Source organism: Bos taurus, chromosome 4 (genome assembly GCF_002263795.3).
Source record: "Bos taurus isolate L1 Dominette 01449 registration number 42190680 breed Hereford chromosome 4, ARS-UCD2.0, whole genome shotgun sequence".
Lineage (NCBI taxonomy): Eukaryota > Metazoa > Chordata > Mammalia > Artiodactyla > Bovidae > Bos > Bos taurus.
Genome location: NC_037331.1, coordinates 98,769,544 through 98,788,755, shown reverse-complemented (window position 1 = coordinate 98,788,755; position 19,212 = coordinate 98,769,544). Strand labels below are relative to the sequence as shown.

Here is a 19,212-nt window from a genome sequence, read left to right as displayed (position 1 = left end):
GTCCTGACCCCAGGCTTCCTGGTATAATTGCCACTCTGGGCCTCAGCCCTTTCTTACATTAATGCATTCAGCTGAAGTCAGTGCTCTCTAAAATTCCACCTTGCTCTAAAAATCTACTTTGTGTATTCTATTAGAATTAATTTAGTGTATATGCACTGTGCCCCCGCCCCGCTCACCCCCTATATTCAGTAAAGAGATCAATATAAGTCTGAGAGAGAGAAGTTTTCCTCAAGAGAGTGAGGTTTTCAAAATTACTAATTGTCACTACCTAAAGTCCCTCAATTTTTCTTTAGAATTCCATTTTTTAACCACAAAATCTCAACCATGTTTTTAATTAAACTCTTAATTTTGAGATAATTGTAGACCTACCTAGAGCTGGAAGAAATAATATAGAGATGTACCCTTCATCCAGTTTCCCCTAAATTAAGTATCTTGAAAAACTACAAACGATAACACAGTTAGGATACTGCCATTGACAGTCCAGATACAGAGTAGTTCCTTCACGTTTCCCTTTTACCGTCGTACCTACTTTCCTCCTTCCTCATCTCCTCAACTCCGGGCAACCAATTTGTTGTCCAGATTACATGATTTTGTTATTTCAAGAGTGCTGTACAAGTGAACTTATATTGAACCTTTTGGGATGGACCTTTTTTTCACGCAGCAAACTCTGGAGATTCATCCAGGTTGCTTCGTGCATCAGTAGTCCATTCTGTGTTTATTGCTGAGGTCATGGCATGGATGTACCAGTTTGTTTAATGATTCATCCATTGAAGGACATGTGAGTTGTTTCTGGTTTATAGGTATTAGAAATAAAGCTGCTATAAACCTTTGTGAACAGGTTTTTGTGTGAATGTAAGTCTTCCTTTCTCTGGGATTAAAGCTCAGGAGAGCAATTGCTGGGTCATATGTTAGTTTTTTATTTGGCTTGTGAAGAAACTACCAAGCTGTTTTCCAGAGTGAAAACATATATATTCCTACCAGCAATATATGAGTGACCCAATTTCTTTGCATCGTCGTCAACACTTGGTGTTATCATTATTTTTTATTGTAGCCATTCTGATAGGTGTGTAACAATGACTCACTGTGGTTTTATTTTGCATTTCCCTAGTGGCTAACGATGTGGAACATGTTTTCATGTGTTTATGTGCCATCTGTATATTGTTTGGTGAAGTTACAGTTCATGTCTTTTGCTCATTTTCTAAGTGATCTATTTGTTTTCTTACTGTTGATTTTTTCCTACTCCTATTGGTTTATTTTTATTTTTTAAATTGAAGTAGAATTGATTTTCAATGTTGCATTAGTTTTGAGTGTACATAAAGTTATTCAGTTGTACTATACATTATATATATATATATATATTCTTTTTCCTATTATTTTCCATTATGGTTTATTACAGAATGTTGAATATAGTTCCCTGGGCTATACAGTAGGACTTTATTGTTTATTTATTTTATATATGTAGTTTGTATCTGCTAATCCTAAACTCCTAAATTATCTCTTTCCCTTCCTTTCCTCCTTTGGCAACCATGAGTTTGTTTTCTGTGTCTGTGAATCTATTTCTGTTTTGTAAATGAACTCATTTGTATCATATTTTAGATTCCACATATAAGTGATACCATATCATTTGTCTTTCTCTTCTTTCGGTTAGTATGATAATCTCTAGGTTGGTCCATCTTGCTGCAAATTATTTCATTATTTTTATGGCTGAGTAATATTCCATTATATATACATCTCTATTATCCATTTATCTATTGATGGACATTTGGTTGCTCCCATGTCTTGGCTATTGTAAATAGAGTTATTCTGAACATTGAGGTGCATCCATCTTTTTGAATTAGAGTTTTCTCTGGATATATGCCCAGGAGTGGGATTGCTGGATCATATGGCAACTCTACTTTTAGTTTTTTAATGGAACTTCATACTGTTTTCAATTGTGGTTGCCCCAGTTTACATTCCTACCAACAACGTAGGAGGGTTCCTTTTTTCTCCACACCCTCTCCAGCATTTATTATTTGTAGACTTTTTTGATTAATGTGTATCTCAGCATGTTCCTCCTTGGGTTTATCCTGTAAGGGACCCCCTGCACTTTCTGGACTTGGGTGACTCTTTCTTTTTCTATGTTAGGAAAGTTTTTGACTATAATCTCATCCAATGTTTTCTCAGGCCCTTTCTCTTTTTCTTTGGGACCCCTATAATTCGAATATTGGTGCATTTAATGTTGTCCCAGAGGTGTCTGAGACTGTTCTCATTTCATTCTTTATTCTGTTCCATGGCAGAGATTTCTACCATTCTGTCTTCTCAGTCACTTATCTGTTCTTCTGCCTCAGTTATTCTGCTATTGATTCCTCTAGTGTATTTTTCATTTCAGTTATTTATTGTTCATGTCTTTTGTATTCTTTGTAGACTTTTTAATGATGGCCATTCTGACCAGTGCGAGGTAATACCTCATTGTGCTTTTGATTTGCATTCCTCTAATAATTAGCATAGTTGACCATTTTTTCATGTGCCTATTGGCCGTCTATATGTCTTCTTTGGATAAATGTCTATTTAGGTGTTCTGCACATTTTTTGATAGGGTTGGGTTCTTTTTTAATATTAAACTGTATAAGATGTTTGTATATTTTGGAAAATTAAAGCCTTATTGGTTGCATCATTTGCAAGTGTTTTTCCCAGTCTGTATGTTGTCTGTTCATTTTGTTTATGGTTCCTTTGCTGTACAAAAGCTTATAAGTTTGAGTCTCATTTGTTTATTTTTGCTTTTATTTCTGTTGCCTTGGGAGACTGACCTAAGAAACATTGCTACCATTTATGTCAGAGAATACTTTGCCTATGTTCTCTTCTAGGAGTTTAATGGTGTCATGTCTTATATTTAAATCTTTAAGCCATTTAGAGTTTATTTTTGTGTAGGGTGTGAGGGAGTGTTCTAACTTGATTTACATGTGACTGTAGCTTTCCCAACACTACTTGCTAAAGAGACTGTTCTGCATTGTTCTTGACTCTTGTTGAAGACTGATCCTAAGTGTATAGGTTTATTTCTGGGGTCTCTATTTTTTCTGCTGATTCATATGTCTGTTTTTGTGCCAGTACCATACTGTTTTGATTACTGTGGCTTTTTGGCATTTTCTGAAGTTTGGGACAGTTATGCCTCCAGCTTTGTTCTTTTTCCACCAAATTGCTTTGGCAATTCTGGGTTTTTTATGCTTCCATATAAATTTTAGGATTATTTGTTCTAGTTTTGTTTAAAATGTCATAGGTAATTTGATAGAGGTCACATTAAATCTGTAAATTGCTCTGGGTAGTGTGGCCATTTTAACAGTGTTAATTCTTCCAATCCAAGAGCATGCAATATCCTTCCATTTCTTTGAATCATCTTCAGTTTCCTTTATCTATGTTTTATAGTTCTCAGCATATGGGTCAAAGACCCTTGATCACCTACTTTGTTCTTTTTTTTTTTTTGATTCTAAACAGGATTTTTTTTTTTCACTTTCCTTTTCTGATACTTCATTATTAGTATATAGAAATGTAACCTATTTCTGTATGTTAATCTTTTATCCTGCTACCCTGTTGAATTCGTTTATCAGTTTTAGTAGTTCTTGGTGGAGTCTTCAGGATTTTCTATATATATTGAATCATGTCATCTGCACGTCATGACATTTACCTCTTCCTTTCCAACTTGGATACTTGTTGTTTTTTCCTTTTCTGATGACTGTGGCTAGGAATTCCAGTGCTGTGTTGAACAGAAGTGGTGAGAGTGAGCATGCTTGTCGTGTTTCAGCTTTTAGTGAGCCTTTCAGCTTTCCGTCATTGACTATTATGTTGGCTGTGTGTTTATCATACATAGCTTTTGTTGTGCTGAGGTATGTTCCCTTTGTACCCATTTTGGTGAGAGTTTCTACCCTGAATAAATTTTCAAATGATTTTTTTTTGCCTCTGTTGATGATAGAGGATCATCGATCATCTACCTGATGATCATGTGCTTTTTGTCTTTTCTTTTGTTGATGTAGTTGTATCACATTAATTGATCTGCATATGTTGAGCCATCTTTTGACCCTGGGATGAATCCAGCTTGATTGTGGTGTATGATCTTTTTTATATGTTGTTGGATTTGGTTTGCTAATATTTTGCGGAGGATTTCTGCAGGCAGAATATTTTAGGCTATGTTTTGTTATTCAACTGCCACTCTATGTCTTTTAGTCTATTGACACTTAAGGTAATTATTGATAGATATGAATTGTCATTTTAAACCTTGTTTTCCAGTTGATTTTGTATTTCTTCTTTGTTCCTTTTTCTTTTTCCTTTTGTGGTTTGATGGAGTTTTTAGATTGCATAAAAATTCAATTTTTATTTATCTGTAGTGTTTTTGAGTGTATCTTTTTAAGTATCTTTTACATTACCCACGAATAACTTATCACATCTAATGGTGTAATTTTCCCAGGTTGAGTGGAATATAGATATCTAACCTTTCTTTATGTCCCCCTTACCTTCTCATATTTGTAATTGTCTTAAATATTTTTCTTTAGATACATTTAGAACCGTATCAGTGTAATAACTTTTGCTTCAGCCATCAACATATTTAGAGAACTTGAGAAGGAAACCCTATTATATTTACCTACACATTTGCTCAGCATTATCTATTTCCTGATGTTCCTCCTCTATTTTTTCTGTTTAAAAAAATTCAGTCATTCTTTTAGTGTAGGTCTTCTAGTGAAAAATTCTCTTTAGTTTTCCTTCATCTTAACATTTGTTGAGCTCTCCTTTATTTTTGCTGTGTGTCAGGTTGTGGGTTGACAGTTCCTTTCTTTCAATACTTGAAAACATTGTGCCACTTCTAGCCTCTATAGTTTCTGCTGAGAAATTGTCTGTATTTCAACTTGTTTCCCTTATAAGTAAGGTGTCATTTTTCTCTGGCTGCTTTCAGGAATTATTTTCTTTAGTTTTCAGAAGTTAAATTTTGGAATATCTTGGCATGATTTCTTTGAGTTTATCCTGTTAATGGTTTGCTCAGTTGTTTGATCTGTAGGGTTATGTCTCTTGCCAGATTTGGAGTAACTTTTGAGTACCTTTGAGTACCTTCTCAGCCTTGCTGCTTTCTCCTCTCTTCCGGGGACTCTGAGAACATGAATGTTAGATTTTGCTTTATGGTTCCAAATTCATTTTCTTTTCTTTGGCTCCTGTAAGCAATACTGCAATGAACATAACTACAGAAGTCTTCTGGCCCTTCCTGAGGCTTTTTTCCCCTTAGGACTGGTTTCTAAAGGTGGAATTTCTTAAAACAAATGTAGATAATAAGGATTTTCATATATTATTGGATTGCCTTCCAGAAATTGTACCATTTCTATTCCAACAGTCAGTGAGTGAATTCTTCCATTGAGAGACAAAAATGAGAGAATTTCATTATTGTTTTAATTTACATTCCTTGCATTTTAGTGAGACTGAACATTTTAAAGTGATTATTGGTCCTTTTTTTCTTTTGTGAATTTCTGACTCATAGCCTTTGCCCATTTTCCTATTAAAATATTCATGGTTCTGTCATTGATTTGTATGCAGTCTTTGAATATTAAGTATGTTGGCCCTCTGTTTCTTATATTATGAAGAGAAATGTCAAAGCATACTGATGAAAGACTCTGCATTCTAAATGTCTAGTTAGGGTTGAGTCCAGTTGCTACCTATTGGCTGTGTGACCTTGAACAAATTTGAGAAACAGACTTTGCATCTCAGTTTCCTTATGTGTAGAATGTAGAATGTGTTTGTGTAAACAAAGAATGTTGTGTAGCACAAAGAAAGTACTTCATCAAATCTGTTGATAATATTAGTATTATATTTCTTACTTTCAGCTTGTCATTGTCTTTTATTTGTATTCGTTTCCTTTTGGTCTTATAGATCCGAACTAATGAGTGGTTTCATGTAAATAATCAAATAAGGCCTGATAACCTTACTCCTTCACATATCCAGTGTTTTCTTATGGCTTTGGGCCTTTGTCAAATATGGTGTAGCTGCCTATATTAAGAGCCTATGTTTGTTTCTTAGGATGTGGAATCAATAAACCATGTTTCTTTATAAAAGAGTACATGTATTAAATAGCTAAGAATGACAAAATTGTATTGACTTACTGATGTTGGATTTGAAAGCTGGTTCTTGGGTTGAATACCTCTTTTATCTGAGTGGTTTGCACATTTTTAGTGCTACGCATGATGGGGAGCAAATACTGCAGTATTTCTTGAGTTTGAGCTATATTTTTATCCCTGTAGATTCTTTTCTCATCATCTGTCCAGTTTATATCAGCCTTCTTGCTTTGGAAAGATGGACATTCTTTCATATTGCTTTTTAAGTTGTGATGCAGATCTGGGGAACAACCATAAAAATATGTATAGATACATAAACTGAGTTGATTAAGCAGTTACTTAGCATTATCTGCCAAAGATTCTATCTAAGAATTCTTATCCATCTGAAGCTTATGGGGCAGAAAATAAACAAATAAAACATGTCAGATAATAAAATTTATGGGAGAAAATAAAGCTGGGAAGGGGAATAGAGAATTCTTGGGGAGGGGCTGATTTCTGTTTTTAAAAAGGTGGTCAAAGAAGGCCTCCTTATGATGCTACCATATCAGAGGACTTAGGGAGCAAGTCAAGCCACTGTTGGAGGGAGGAGCATTCGCAGCAAGGGGAACAGTAAGTGCAAAGGCACTGAGCCAGGAGCATGGTCGTGTGTGCAGGGCGCACCATGATGAGGCAAGTGGCTAAAGCAGAATCAATAAGCAGAAAGATATAAGCTAGATAGGTGACTTAGTTCACATAAGGCCTCACGGGCCATTGTAAGGACTCTGATTTTTACTGAGTGTGAAATAGGGAGGCCCTGGCAGGCTTTGAGGAGTGTCACATCTCACTCAGATCTGCTTTAATAGGATCATGCTGGTTGCTGAGTAGAGAAGAGACGGAAGAGGTGCAGGGGTAGACAGGCAGGGAGATCTCATGGAAGGCTACTGAAGGAATCTGTTAACAGGAGAGCGCACGGCAGCTTGGACCAGGGTGGTGGCAGTCATCAGAGGGAGGGGTGCAAGCAGGGGAGGGAAGAATCCTGAGTATATTTTGAGATTTTCCAGTGAATTAGATGTGGGGTGAGAAAAGAAGAGAGAAATCAGTGGTAGCCCCAAAGCTGCTGTTTGAGGAAGTAGAAGGACAAGAGAGAAAACTATGGGAAAACTCTGTTAGAAATTCCTTCTTTATTATTTATTAATAGATGATATGAAGGAATTATTGTTTATTTTGTTAGTTGTGGTAAGAGTATAATAACATTAAAAAGGTGTAGAGAACTGTTAAAATAAAGTTCATTTGAAAAGTTGTTTATTCCACTCCATACTCATTAGGATGGCTATTGTCAAAAAACAGAAAATGATAAGTGTAGGCAAGGATGTGGAGAGATTAAAACCCTTGTGCATTGCTGGCTGGAATGTAAAATGGTGTAGTTGATATGGAGAACAGTATGGCGGTTCCTCAAAAACTGAAAATAGAATTACCATAGGGTAATTGACGGTCCAGCAATTCTACTTCTGGGTATATCCCCAGAATTGATCGCATCTTGGAGAGTTATCTGTACACCAGTGTTCATAGTAGTGTTACTCACAGTAGCCAAAAGATGGAAGCAACTCAAGTGCCCGTTGACAGATAAATGGATAAGCAAAATGTGGTATATATATAATGGGATATTATTGAGCCTTAGAAAGGAAGGAAATTCTGATACCTGCTACAACACAGATGAACTTTAAGGACATTATGCTAAGTGAAATTAGTCAGTCACTAAAAGACAATGTGTTTTTTTTTTCCAAATATTCAATTCCACGTATATTGGATACCTAGAATAGTCAAAGTAGGATAGTTGCCAGGGGCTAGGAGGAGGGGGGAATGGGAAGTTGTCATTTAATGGCTATGGCATTTCAGTCTTGCAAGATGAAAACAGTTCTGGAGGCTGTGTACAACAATGTGAATGTATTCAACACTGCTGAACTTTATGCTTAAAAATACTTAAGATGGTAAATTTTATGTCATGTGTATTTTAACAGAATTTTTTAAATTCAATATATATAGGTAGAGAGAGGGGAAAAAAAGAACCCTAAGTAAAACTTGAAGGAAAATTGGTAGACATTTTAAAGGATGTGGCAGTATTACTTATAATTATGATGCCTAAATTGATATATATGTTGACAGCATAAGAAAAAAGTAGAATACACTTAGAATAAAAGCAAGAAATACATTATGTTTTATATTAAAAAAAGGTTTATCTAGTTAAGAGACATAGACTGAACTATTTATGGGCAAAACAATATGATTTGCTGACTTTGCTTTAATTACTTCAGCAAAAAAAAAGTAGTGGGAATATAAATGAAACAAGAATAGCAGGATGCTGATAACTATTAAAAGGTGGGTGACAGGCACCAGTGGTTCATTATTCTATTCTACTTTTGTTTATGCTTGAAATATCCACAATAATGCTTTTGAAAAAGGAACTGTCCATTACTAAAAAGAAAGGAAACAGATGACTAAAGCACTCACTGAATTAAACTAGACTTGAAAGACAATTAATGAGGGTATGTATAATTGCAATATCTGGCAGTGCTGGCAAATAAAATGAATTCATCTATAGTCTCTTGACAAGCTGTTCCTAGGCTGTTCACTGAAACATTATTATGTAGCTGGCATGTTTAGTTTGGTAAATAGATATGAAAAATATATAGTCCTTGCCTTAAATATGCCAACAATTGGGACTAGAGAGAGAAGTAAAGCATCAGTTAGAATATTATATCTATAGGATAAGGCAAGGTACTTACTGTAGCATTGCTGAAGAGGTACTTCCAGCCATACTTAGAGCTGGAAAAAGCAATATTCCTAATTCCTAATTAATCTGAGTCTTGATGCACAGGTATGTCAGCTAGTTAAAAAAAAAAAAAGAGTAGTAATCTAGGTTCATGTCTGTGTCCACGTTCATGTCAATGGACATGAGCTTGAGCAAACTCTGGGAGGTGGTGAGGCACAGGGAGGCCTGGCATGCTGCAGTCCATGAGGTTGCAAAGAGCTGGACACAACTGGGCAACTGAACAGCAGCAGCAGCAGCAGTAATCTAGGTAGTGGGAGCAGCATGGCACACTCAGGAAATCACAAGTATGGTTTAGAAGGACTAGAAATCAGATAGGTGTGAATAAGTGGTTCAAAACTAGAGACCTCGTCTGTAATAACAGTACTTCTGGGAGATTTCCTGAGATAGGAATCATGTGTGACTGGTAGATGCTTAATGCTTTAAAAAGTGAATTGTTAGGAGGCCTTTATACATGGAAGTGATATAATTAGATCTTCATTTTTGAAAGATCAGAGTGGCAGCCAGGAGGTTGTCAGGTTGAAGAAAAGTGAGGCAGAGGGACAAGTTAGGAGGCTAATTCAGGGGAGGCAGAAAGGGAGTCTGAATCAAAGGAACATATATCTATGACTCATTACAAATATAAACTCTCCCAGAACTGGAGAAGTCTGCCTAGGCTGCTGGTGAATCTCCGACAGATCCAGTTCATCTCCACTTGAATAGCCCAGTAATGGGAAAGGACAGACTTCTGGGAGAAACTGAGTGATGCCGTATTTGAGGAAAATGTATAGCCCTAAATGTATATATTATAAAGGAGGAGGCAGCGTCAAAAACTAACTCCCTCTGAAATGACTTACTTCAGTAAAAAAGAAAATTGCAGAATTTGTATGTCATCAAGATTTATCAGGACATGTTTAAAGATAATATAATAAAAAAAAAGCCATGAGAATCTCAGCTCAGTAAAGATGGGAAGGTTGAGAAACATAATTTTAAATTAAGAGCAGTGGGTGGGTGGGAGCAGTAGGGAACACTGAAAATCAAATCTCCCCTTTGCAGCAAAATTCTGTAAATATATAAATTCTATAAATATGGTCTCCAATTTCTCTCGTTTTAAGATACACTTTAATTAGACCTGTACCTCTATCATTCTACTGAAATTTCTCTGAACAAGATCCCCAAATAAAACCTACATGTTATAAAATCAAATAGTAAAACCATCTCACTTAATCAGAAGCATTAGACCTGGCTGATTATGCCCTGTTTGCTACACTTTCTCACTTAAGCTTCCAGGACAGCACATTCTCTTGCTTTCCCTCCTAACCAAGGCGGGGCTTTCCAGTCTTTTGTTGGGTTCTTACTCTTTTCCTGATCCATCAGTGTTGGGGGTTCCCAAGGACTTGCTCCTTAACCCTCATCTATATCTACACTCACTTAAATCTTATCCAGCTTCATGCCTTAAAATACTATCTTTATGCTGAAAATTCCTAAATGTATCTTCAGCCCAAATCTCTTCCTTTAACTCTGGACTCATATATCCAACTGCCTATTCAGTACCTCCACTTCAGTGTCTAAAGGCATGTCAAAGGAACATGTCTAAACTAAACTGATGCTCTACTCTTGGTCTTTGCCATCTGGCAGCTGACAGTTCAACTGAGCTAGTTGCTCTGGCCCAACGCCCTAGTTTCAACAGTTGTAAATACCTGTGAAACCATTACCATAAACCAAGATCTAGAAAAGATGCTCACTAAAAGATTCCTGGTGCTCCTTTACAGTCCATTCTTTCCTTCCTCCCCTACTCTGTCCCTTACTCAAGGAAGCCGTGATCTACTTTCTGTCTCTAGAGATTAGCTTGCTTTTCATACGCATGTGATTTCCTGTAGTTTTCACTTTTCTGCATCTGGTTGCTTTTTGCCAGCACTGTGACTTTGAGATTCATCCATGTTGTGTGTATCAGCTCATTACATTTTTATTCTATGATATGGAAAGGGTATCAATAAAAGAGGTGATGGGAACAATGCAATTAAATTGACTTTTTCAAGGCTATATTAAATAATTTTCTTCTGTATTCAACTCGTATAGAAATTAAATAAGGCAAGTATTTTTCAGAGTCAGGAGTAAAATGGCTGTCTATCTTCTCTGTTTATAAAAACAGTTCCCATAATCCAGATTTCATACAGTTTATTAATGATGATATGGTAGAAGCCACCTTGGCATTTATTAAAATCCTAAACATTAAAAAAACACCTTCTGTTGGTATCCTTGTCTTCTCAGTCCAAATGGGAGTCTGTTTGTTCAGAGGACACTTCAAGGATGTCACTTTGATACAGTTTCCATACAAATCATTGTTCCTGGGCTGAACTGTTTCCTGGTTTTTCTTGTCAGTTCCTAAAACACATCTCTGTTGGTCTCTGCTAAGCTTCTGAATCACAGTTTGGGAACTGAAAGAAATTGGGTACTCTGATTTCAGTATTAACAATGAACTATCTAATTAAGAGTAGTGAAATGCCATGTTATGTCTCTATACACATGTCACAGTATGCAAGGTATTGTTACAGATATTACTTTACTTGGGGCTCTCAGCAGTTCTGATACAGACAGAATGGCCAATGTTATCCCCATCTTATATCAGAAAGGGAATGTTAAGGAATCAGAGAGGTTAAACTATTCGCTCATGATAACATAGCTAATAAGAAGGAGGGGCAGGTCTAGAATATACGCCTTCTAACTCTAGTACTTTGTCTATTACTTTCTCTCATGTTATTTTCTTGTATTATTTCATTTACTTCCATAGATAAGATGTGAAAGTGGAATTCCATGGAATTCTCCAGGCCAGAATACTGGAGTGGGTAGCCTTTCCCTTCTCCAGGGGATCTTCCCAACCTAGGGATCAAACCCAGGTCTCCCACATTGCAGGTGGATTCTTTACCAGCTGAGCCACAAGGGAAGCCCAAGAACACTGGAGTGGGTAGGCTATCCCTTCTCCAACAGATTTTCCCAACCCAGGAATAGAACCGGGGTCTCCTGCATTGCAGGCGGATTCTTTACCAACTGAGCTATCAGGGGAAGCCCCTTAGATAAGTAATATATTTTTAAAAAGTTAAATATTAGTTTAAATTAATCAACTTTAGATCCAAGTATAGGAATGACCAAAGGTGGTTTCTTAACCTAAATTTCTAGTTTTTGAGGCAACAGAAGCCTACATATTTCAACAGAACCCATTGTTGAGCAGAAACTAAGTTCTTAGAAAAGAGGCCAAGGAAGGAAGAACAGGCATACCATGTTTCCTCTGTTGTGCAAATTCAGTCTGTTCTCATACTTAGAAACCCACTGTTGAGATGGTTGTTTAGATCATTGTTCCTGAAGACGGGGAAACTTGCCAAGGGGGCTTGTGATATAATAATTACTGGTTTAGACAAAACTATAGTGTTTATCTCTGCTATCCCTGACTTCTCTTCCTATCCCTTTTCTAGTTTTTAGGTACTAATATCAACCCTGTGTGACCAGCGCTTCAATTGCTATTATAGAAAGTAAAACATCTGACAGTCATTCATTCTGAATATTATCTTAGACCAGAGGGAGAAACTCAGTTAAAGCAATGATGACTGCATAGAAATAAATGTCTAGCTGCAGATGTTAGGCATCCACTGGGATAGTTTAAGGACACTGAACTCTCAGAAGCCTTCAAAATGCATCCCAGGGGCTCTCCTGTGCAGTCCTAGACGCTATGTCACAGATACTATGTAGACTGTACGGACACGACTAGAAACTGTCATCAAAAAGTCGCTTTTACCTGTTACTTTAATTCAAAATCAAAATCTGTTAAGATGGAGGAAAGGGAATGAGGTAATCTGGTAGAAGAAATCTGGTGTAGTTCTCCTACCTCAGATACCTTTTTAGAAGCCAAGCAGGGACTCGTCCAGGTATTTTTGCTAAAAAAGAGAATATACCATAAAATTTCTGAACTTAGATTTTAAGGTTAACAAAACTTAATTTTTTACTTTCTTGACAGTTGCCTCAATTGCTAGCTTAATTCAACCTGCCACTGTCTCATTCAAACATATGAAATATATTCGTGCATATTTCCTCTAGAAACCTTTAGATGAAACTGTTTCAGGAGAACAGCAAACAGCAGAAATACCTGTCCAATAATTATCAAGCAATTCAGAACTGCATTCTGCATGTCACGGTCTAGGAAGGGCATCTACATGTATAGCAGATTGACTAACTTTTAGAGCCCCAACTCAGGACACAGCTATATCAGACCAAAGAATCAGGATAATATGTAATGAATAAATACTCATACACACATGATTATTATTTTTAACATATAGTATAAATTAGCTGTTTATTTAAAGTTATATATTATTCTGTATTATTTGCTATTCTGTTACATAAATGCCATTATTTAAGAAGAACAACAGGACTAGTTAACAGTGGCAGTTAGTAGTAATTAATAGTGGAACCAATTAAACAGTATGGGTGAGAATACTAGAACACTATGAATAGTGTTTTCCTCTGATGCGGATTTTAACTCTTTATAGAATATTTACATTTTATAGGCAATATTATTATGTCTTCTTAAGATACATAAGACCTTTTAAAAAGCTGAATGTAATACAGTAGGGCTAATTAGATATTACTTATAATTAATAAAAATTGACATGTTTATGTCCCATGATAAAATAAGGTATTTTTGCTCTTTATGTGTCCTCTTCCAATCATACTTCTCTCCATTGCCTGCAGCCTTCAGTATATCCTTCTTTTATGTAGTGGTAAAACTGAAAACATTCAAAACTCAAGGAGTGCATCAAGGCTGTATGTATATTGTCACCCTGTTTATTTAACTTATATGCAGAGTTCAGTTCAGTCACTCAGTTGTGTCTCTGATTCTTTGTGACCCCATGGACTATAGCATGCCAGGCTTCCATCACCAACTCTCAGAGCTTGCTCAAACTCATGTCCATCACATGTAGAGTACATCATGTGAAATGCCGGGCTGGATGAATCACAAGCTAGAATCAAGACTGTTGGAAGAAATATCAATAACATACATCATATGTGTATATCCATCATATGCAGAGTGAAGCATGTAAAATGCTGGGCTGGATGACCAAGCTGGAATCAAGACTGTTGGGAGACATATCAATAACCTCAGATATACAAAGGATACCACCCTTATGGCAGAAAGCAAAGAGAAACTAAAGAGCCTCTTGATGAAGGTGAAAGAGGAGAGTGAAAAACCTGGCTTAAAACTCAGCATTCAAAATCTAAGATCATGGCATCCAGTAACATCACTTCATGGCATATAGATGGGGAAACAGCATAAGACTATTTTTGTGGGCTCCAAAATCACTGCAGACAGTGACTGCAGCCATGAAACTAAAAGATGCTCCTTGGAAGAAAAGCTATGACAAACCTAGACAGCATATTAAAAAGCAGAGACATCACTTTGTCAATAAAGATCTGTCTAGTCAAAGCTAATGGCTTTTCCAGTAGTCACATATGAATGTGAGAGTTAGACCATAAAGAAGGCTGAGAGCTGAGGAACTGATGCTTTTGAACTGTGGTGTTGGAGAAGACTCTTCAGAGTCCCTTGGACTGCAAGGAGATCAAACCAGTCCATCCTAAAGGAAATCAGTCCTGAGTATTCATTGGAAGGACTGATGCTGAAGCTGAAGCTCCAATACTTTGGCCACCTGATGCAAAGAGCCAACTCATTGGAAAAGACCCTGATGCTGGGAAAGATAGAAGGCAGGAGGAGATAGGGATGACAGAGGATGAGATGGTTGGATGGTATCACCGACTCAATGAGTCCTCTTTGAGGAGGACATGAGTTTGAGCAAACTCTGGGAGATGGTGAAGGACAGGGTAACCTAGCGTGCTGCAGTCCATGGGGTCGCAAAGAGTCAGACATGACTGAGCTGAGCGACTGAACAACTGAGGTCACCTTTTATGAAGCCCACATTACACTGACCCCTGGTGGCAGGCCAATGCAATGACATCAAATTAGATATCCTGTCAATAAAGGAATATGAACATGGAATATGACTTGACTTATTAGCAAGTGAAAAGTGAAAGTGTCTGACTCTTTGCAACCCATGGACTGTATAGTCCATGCAATTCTCCAGGCCAGAATACTGGAGTGGGTAGCGTTTCCCTTCTCCAAGGGATCTTCCCAGCCCAGAGGTCGAACTCAGGATCTTCCCAACCCAGGGATCGAATCCAGGTCTCCCGCATTGCAAGTGGATTCTTTACCAGCTGAGCTACAAGGGAAGACCAAGAATACTGAAATGGGTAGTCTATCCCTTCTCCAGCGGATCTTCCCAACCCAGGAATTGAAATGGGGTCTCCTGTATTGTAGGTAGATTCTTTACCAACTGAGCTATCAGCGAAGCCCCTTATAGCTTGCTGAGCTATGAGGGAAGCCCCTCAAGCAAGCAATAGCTTGACTTATTAGCAATAGCTTGACTGCAGTCCGTGGGGTCGCAAAGAGTTGGACCCAACTGAGCGGCTGAACAACAACAAAATTAGCAATAGCAGGTTTCTAGACTTGTAAGAATTAGTTTCCATCTTCCCAAAAATGTCTGTTCACTTTGTATCTACAGGCTTGTTTTAGTAGACTGACTTTTGGGCATTTGACTCTTTAGTTCAGTTCAGTTCAGTCGCTCAGTCGTGTCCGACTCGTTGCGACCCCATGAATTGCAGCAGGCCAGGCCTCCCTGCCCATCACCAACTCCCGGAGTTCATTCAGACTCACGTCCATCGAGTCAGTGATGCCATCCAGCCATCTCATCCTCTGTCGTCCCCTTCTCCTCCTGCCCTCAATCCCTCCCAGCATCAGAGTCTTTTCCAATGAGTCAACTCTTTGCATCCTTAAATTTGGGCTTCCCATGTGGCGCAGTGGTAAAGAATCTGCTTGCCAGTATAGGAGACACAAGAGACGCTGGTTTAATCCCTGGTTTGGGAAGATCTCCCGGAGGAGGAAATGGCAACCCACTCCAGTATTCCTGCCTAGAAAATTCCATGGACAGAGGAGCCTGGTGGGTGACAGTCCGTGGGGTCACAAAGAGTTGAATATGACTGAGCGTGCATGCATATCCTTAAATTCATCATGTAGGGTTCTCCATGTCTACAATGTCTATTGTTTTTTATTATAGATACTCTGAAGCACACTGGATATTATCAGATGTTAAACTTCTTTTTCTCAGGGAAGAGGTTTTTCAAAGCACAGATGTAATTCAAACTGAATGTGAATTTCAAATAAATTACAGTTTTTAGTGGTGTTCAACTTGACTGCTCTTTCTGGTGACATATTTTTAACTTCTGAGTCAGTCTTATTTCCCATAAATGTCAGTTTTTTCACTGTATGAGTTTTTGTCATAACCTATACATAATATCAAACAACTGAGGTATAGTTCATCCTATTCTGTGCTCCTTATGACCTATTCAAAGATGATCGAATAGATTTAGAGAAACAGCATATAAGTTGTTTTACTGTAGTCCTGTCCTTTATTCCCTTCTTCAACGATTTACAAGTTAGACAAGGCTGTTCTTCTTGTCCCACATGTTGAAAATGTTACTTAATGGCAGACCAGCATTTTAACATCTTTTCTATGGCTATCAATAATGATAGCCACCTTGTAGGCACAGGTCTAAGGAAATACCCTCTTTCATTTCTGTAAAGTAAAAATCTCATTAAGTACTTTGCATGTTCTGAGGAAACTAAAACGTGACCCAAAAAGTTCATTATGTTATCACAGGACAGCAAATCACTTTTTAAAATACAAGGTGTGCGACATTTAGGAGATCAGAATTTTTAAAAAATTTTTTCTGTTAAGAAATTGACAGACTGAAATATGCAAAAGTATACATTTTGTATTTTCATTGTCAGTCAACCATGCAGATAGATGAGCAAATATTTGGACAATGTATTAACAAATCTGGTTGATGTTTCCTGTGGTTTCAAAAATAATCATAGAAATCAAGATTCTCTGAAACCCCCTTTTTCAAATTCAACTACTTAAGAGCCAGAAGAAATGTATTTTTGATTCAGTGTATCATGTGATAACTGTTCAGTTCAGTCGCTTAGTCGTGTCCAACTCTTTGTGACCTCATGGACTGCCAGGCCTCCCTGTCCATCACCAACTCCTGGAGTTTACCCAAACTCATGTCCATTGAGTCGGTGATGCCATCCAACCATCTCATCCTCTGTCGTCCCCTTCTCCTTCTGCCTTCAATCTTTCCCAGCATCAGAGTCTTTTCCAGTGAGTCAGTTCTTCACATAAGGTGGCCAAAGTACTGGAGTTTCAGCTTCAACATCAGTCCTTCTAATGAATACTCAGGACTGATTTCCTTTAGGATGGATTGGTTTGATCTCCTTGCAATCCAAGGGACTCTCAAGATTCTTCTCCAACACCACAGTTCAAAAGCATCAGTTCCTCAGCACTCAGCTCTATAGTCCAACTCTCACATCTATACATGACTACTGGAAAAAACCATAGCTTTAACTAGACGGACCTTTGTTGGCAAAGTAATCTCTCTGCTTTATAATATGCTGCCTAGGTTGATCATAACTTTTCTTCCAAGGAGCAAGCGTCTTTTAATTTCATGGCTGCAGTCACCATCTGCAGTGATTTTGGAACCCCAAAAAATAAAGTCTGCCACTGTTTCCCCATCTATTTGGCATGAAGTGATGGGGCCGGATCCCATGATCTTAGTTTTCTGAATGTTGAGCTTTAAGCCAGCTTTTTCACTCTCCTCTTTCACTTTCATCAAGAGGCTCTTTAGTTCTTCTTCACTTTCTGCCATAAGGATGGTGTCATCTGCGTATCTGAGGTTATTGATATTTCTCCTGGCAATCTTGATTCCAGCTTGTGCTTCATCCAGCCCAGCGTTTCTCATGATGTACACTACATATGTTAAATAAGTAGGGTGACAATATACAGCCTTGACGTATTCCCTTTTGTATTTGGAACCAGTCTTTTGTTCCGTGTCCAGTTCTGTTGCTTCCTGACCTGCATACAGATTTCTCAAGAGGCAGGTCAGGTGGTCTGGTATTCAAATATCTTTCTGAATTTTTCAGTTTGTGGTGATCCACACAGTCAAAGGCTTTGGCATAGTCAATAAAGCAGAAATAGATGTTTTTCTGGAACTCTCTTGCTTTTTCCATGATCCAATGGATGTTGGCAATTTTAATTTGCCAACAGATGTTGGCAAGTTTAATGCTTGCTTTTTTCATATTTACCATGTGTTTAATGTTTGCTGTATTAGCTATTGCCAGAGACTTGGAATTCCTACAATAACCTTATTTTTGTCTATCCTGTTGTCTTTGGGGTTCCCTAAGAACTACTTATCAGATAGAATATATGTCTTGCTTGCAGCTCTTTCAGCTATAAACTATGTTACTATACTGGAGTCATGTCAGTGTGGTGGTAAGGCATGGGGGAAAGGAAACATCTTGTAATCTTTTGAAATCTTAGTCTTTTAGTGGGTCTGTGTGTCCCTGGGCTGTGACCTTAGTAAGTATTTCTTGGCTTTTCTTCCCCCTACCTTTCAGTGGGAGGGGGCTGGCTGGGCAGATGGAAGAAGAGTAACATATATCCAGAACATTCTCCCTAACAAAGGTGTACTCTCCAAATCCAGTCCTTTATGTGTTGGAGGTAAAAGGAGCAAATCCCTTACTATGTTTACATCGTAGGTCTCTCTCTTCTTCAAAGAGTCGTTCTAGCTCTTATATATGGGTCACTTATTTTGAATTGTGTGTATGGTGTAAGGAATGAGCCCCACCACCTACTTCATTCTTTTGCATGTGCATATCTAGTTGTCTCAGTACCATTTTTAAGGCTATTTCTTCTTCATTGAATTGCCTTGGCACCTTTATTGAAACTCAATTGACAATGAAAGTAAGGGTTCACTTCTGCATTCTCAATTCTACTTCACTGATCTCTGTATCTACCCTTATGCCAGTGCTGCACTGTTACGATTACTGCAGCTTGGCAGTAAGTTTTGAAAATATAAAGTATGAGTTTGTGAACTTTGTTCTTCTTTTTTGAAAATTGTCTTGATTATTCTGGCCTTTTATATTACCACTGCATTTTAGATTCAGCTTGTTAATTTTTGTTTCTGCTGAGATTTTGATAGGATTGCACTGAGTCTGCATATCAATTTGGTGAATACTGTCTTCTGATGTATGAACATGGGGGAATCTTTCCATTTATTTAAATCATCTTTAATATATTTCAACAGTTTTCTAGTTTTCAGTGTAACAGTTTTCTAGTTTTCAGTGTACAAGTATTATACCACTTTTATTAAATGAACTCCTCAGCATTGTATTCTTTTTGATGCTTTCTAAATAGAATTGTTTTCT

General features: G+C 37.5%; 1 protein-coding gene and 1 long non-coding RNA gene across 10 annotated transcripts in view; one reads left to right on the top strand and one right to left on the bottom strand.

The window, feature by feature from the left end:
- The window catches only part of AGBL3 (AGBL carboxypeptidase 3), a 108,495-nt gene that overhangs the window by 9,074 nt on the left and 80,209 nt on the right, over positions 1-19,212 (bottom strand). For 6 of the 9 annotated variants that reach the window (XM_059885617.1, XM_024990721.2, XM_024990720.2 and 3 more), the window contains 3 exons: positions 12,727-12,775; positions 11,091-11,284; positions 6,110-6,341 (listed from right to left, as the gene is read on the bottom strand). In XM_059885617.1, coding sequence (XP_059741600.1) covers positions 6,110-6,341; positions 11,091-11,284; positions 12,727-12,775 — 475 coding nt within the window. Of the gene's footprint in view, positions 1-6,109; positions 6,342-11,090; positions 11,285-12,726; positions 12,776-19,212 lie in introns of those variants that run through there. The other 3 variants (XM_024990724.2, NM_001354722.1, XR_003034242.2) reach the window with 3 other exon arrangements.
- LOC104972216 (uncharacterized) overlaps positions 1-19,212 on the top strand; it is an 84,335-nt gene that overhangs the window by 10,121 nt on the left and 55,002 nt on the right. The window lies entirely within an intron of this gene.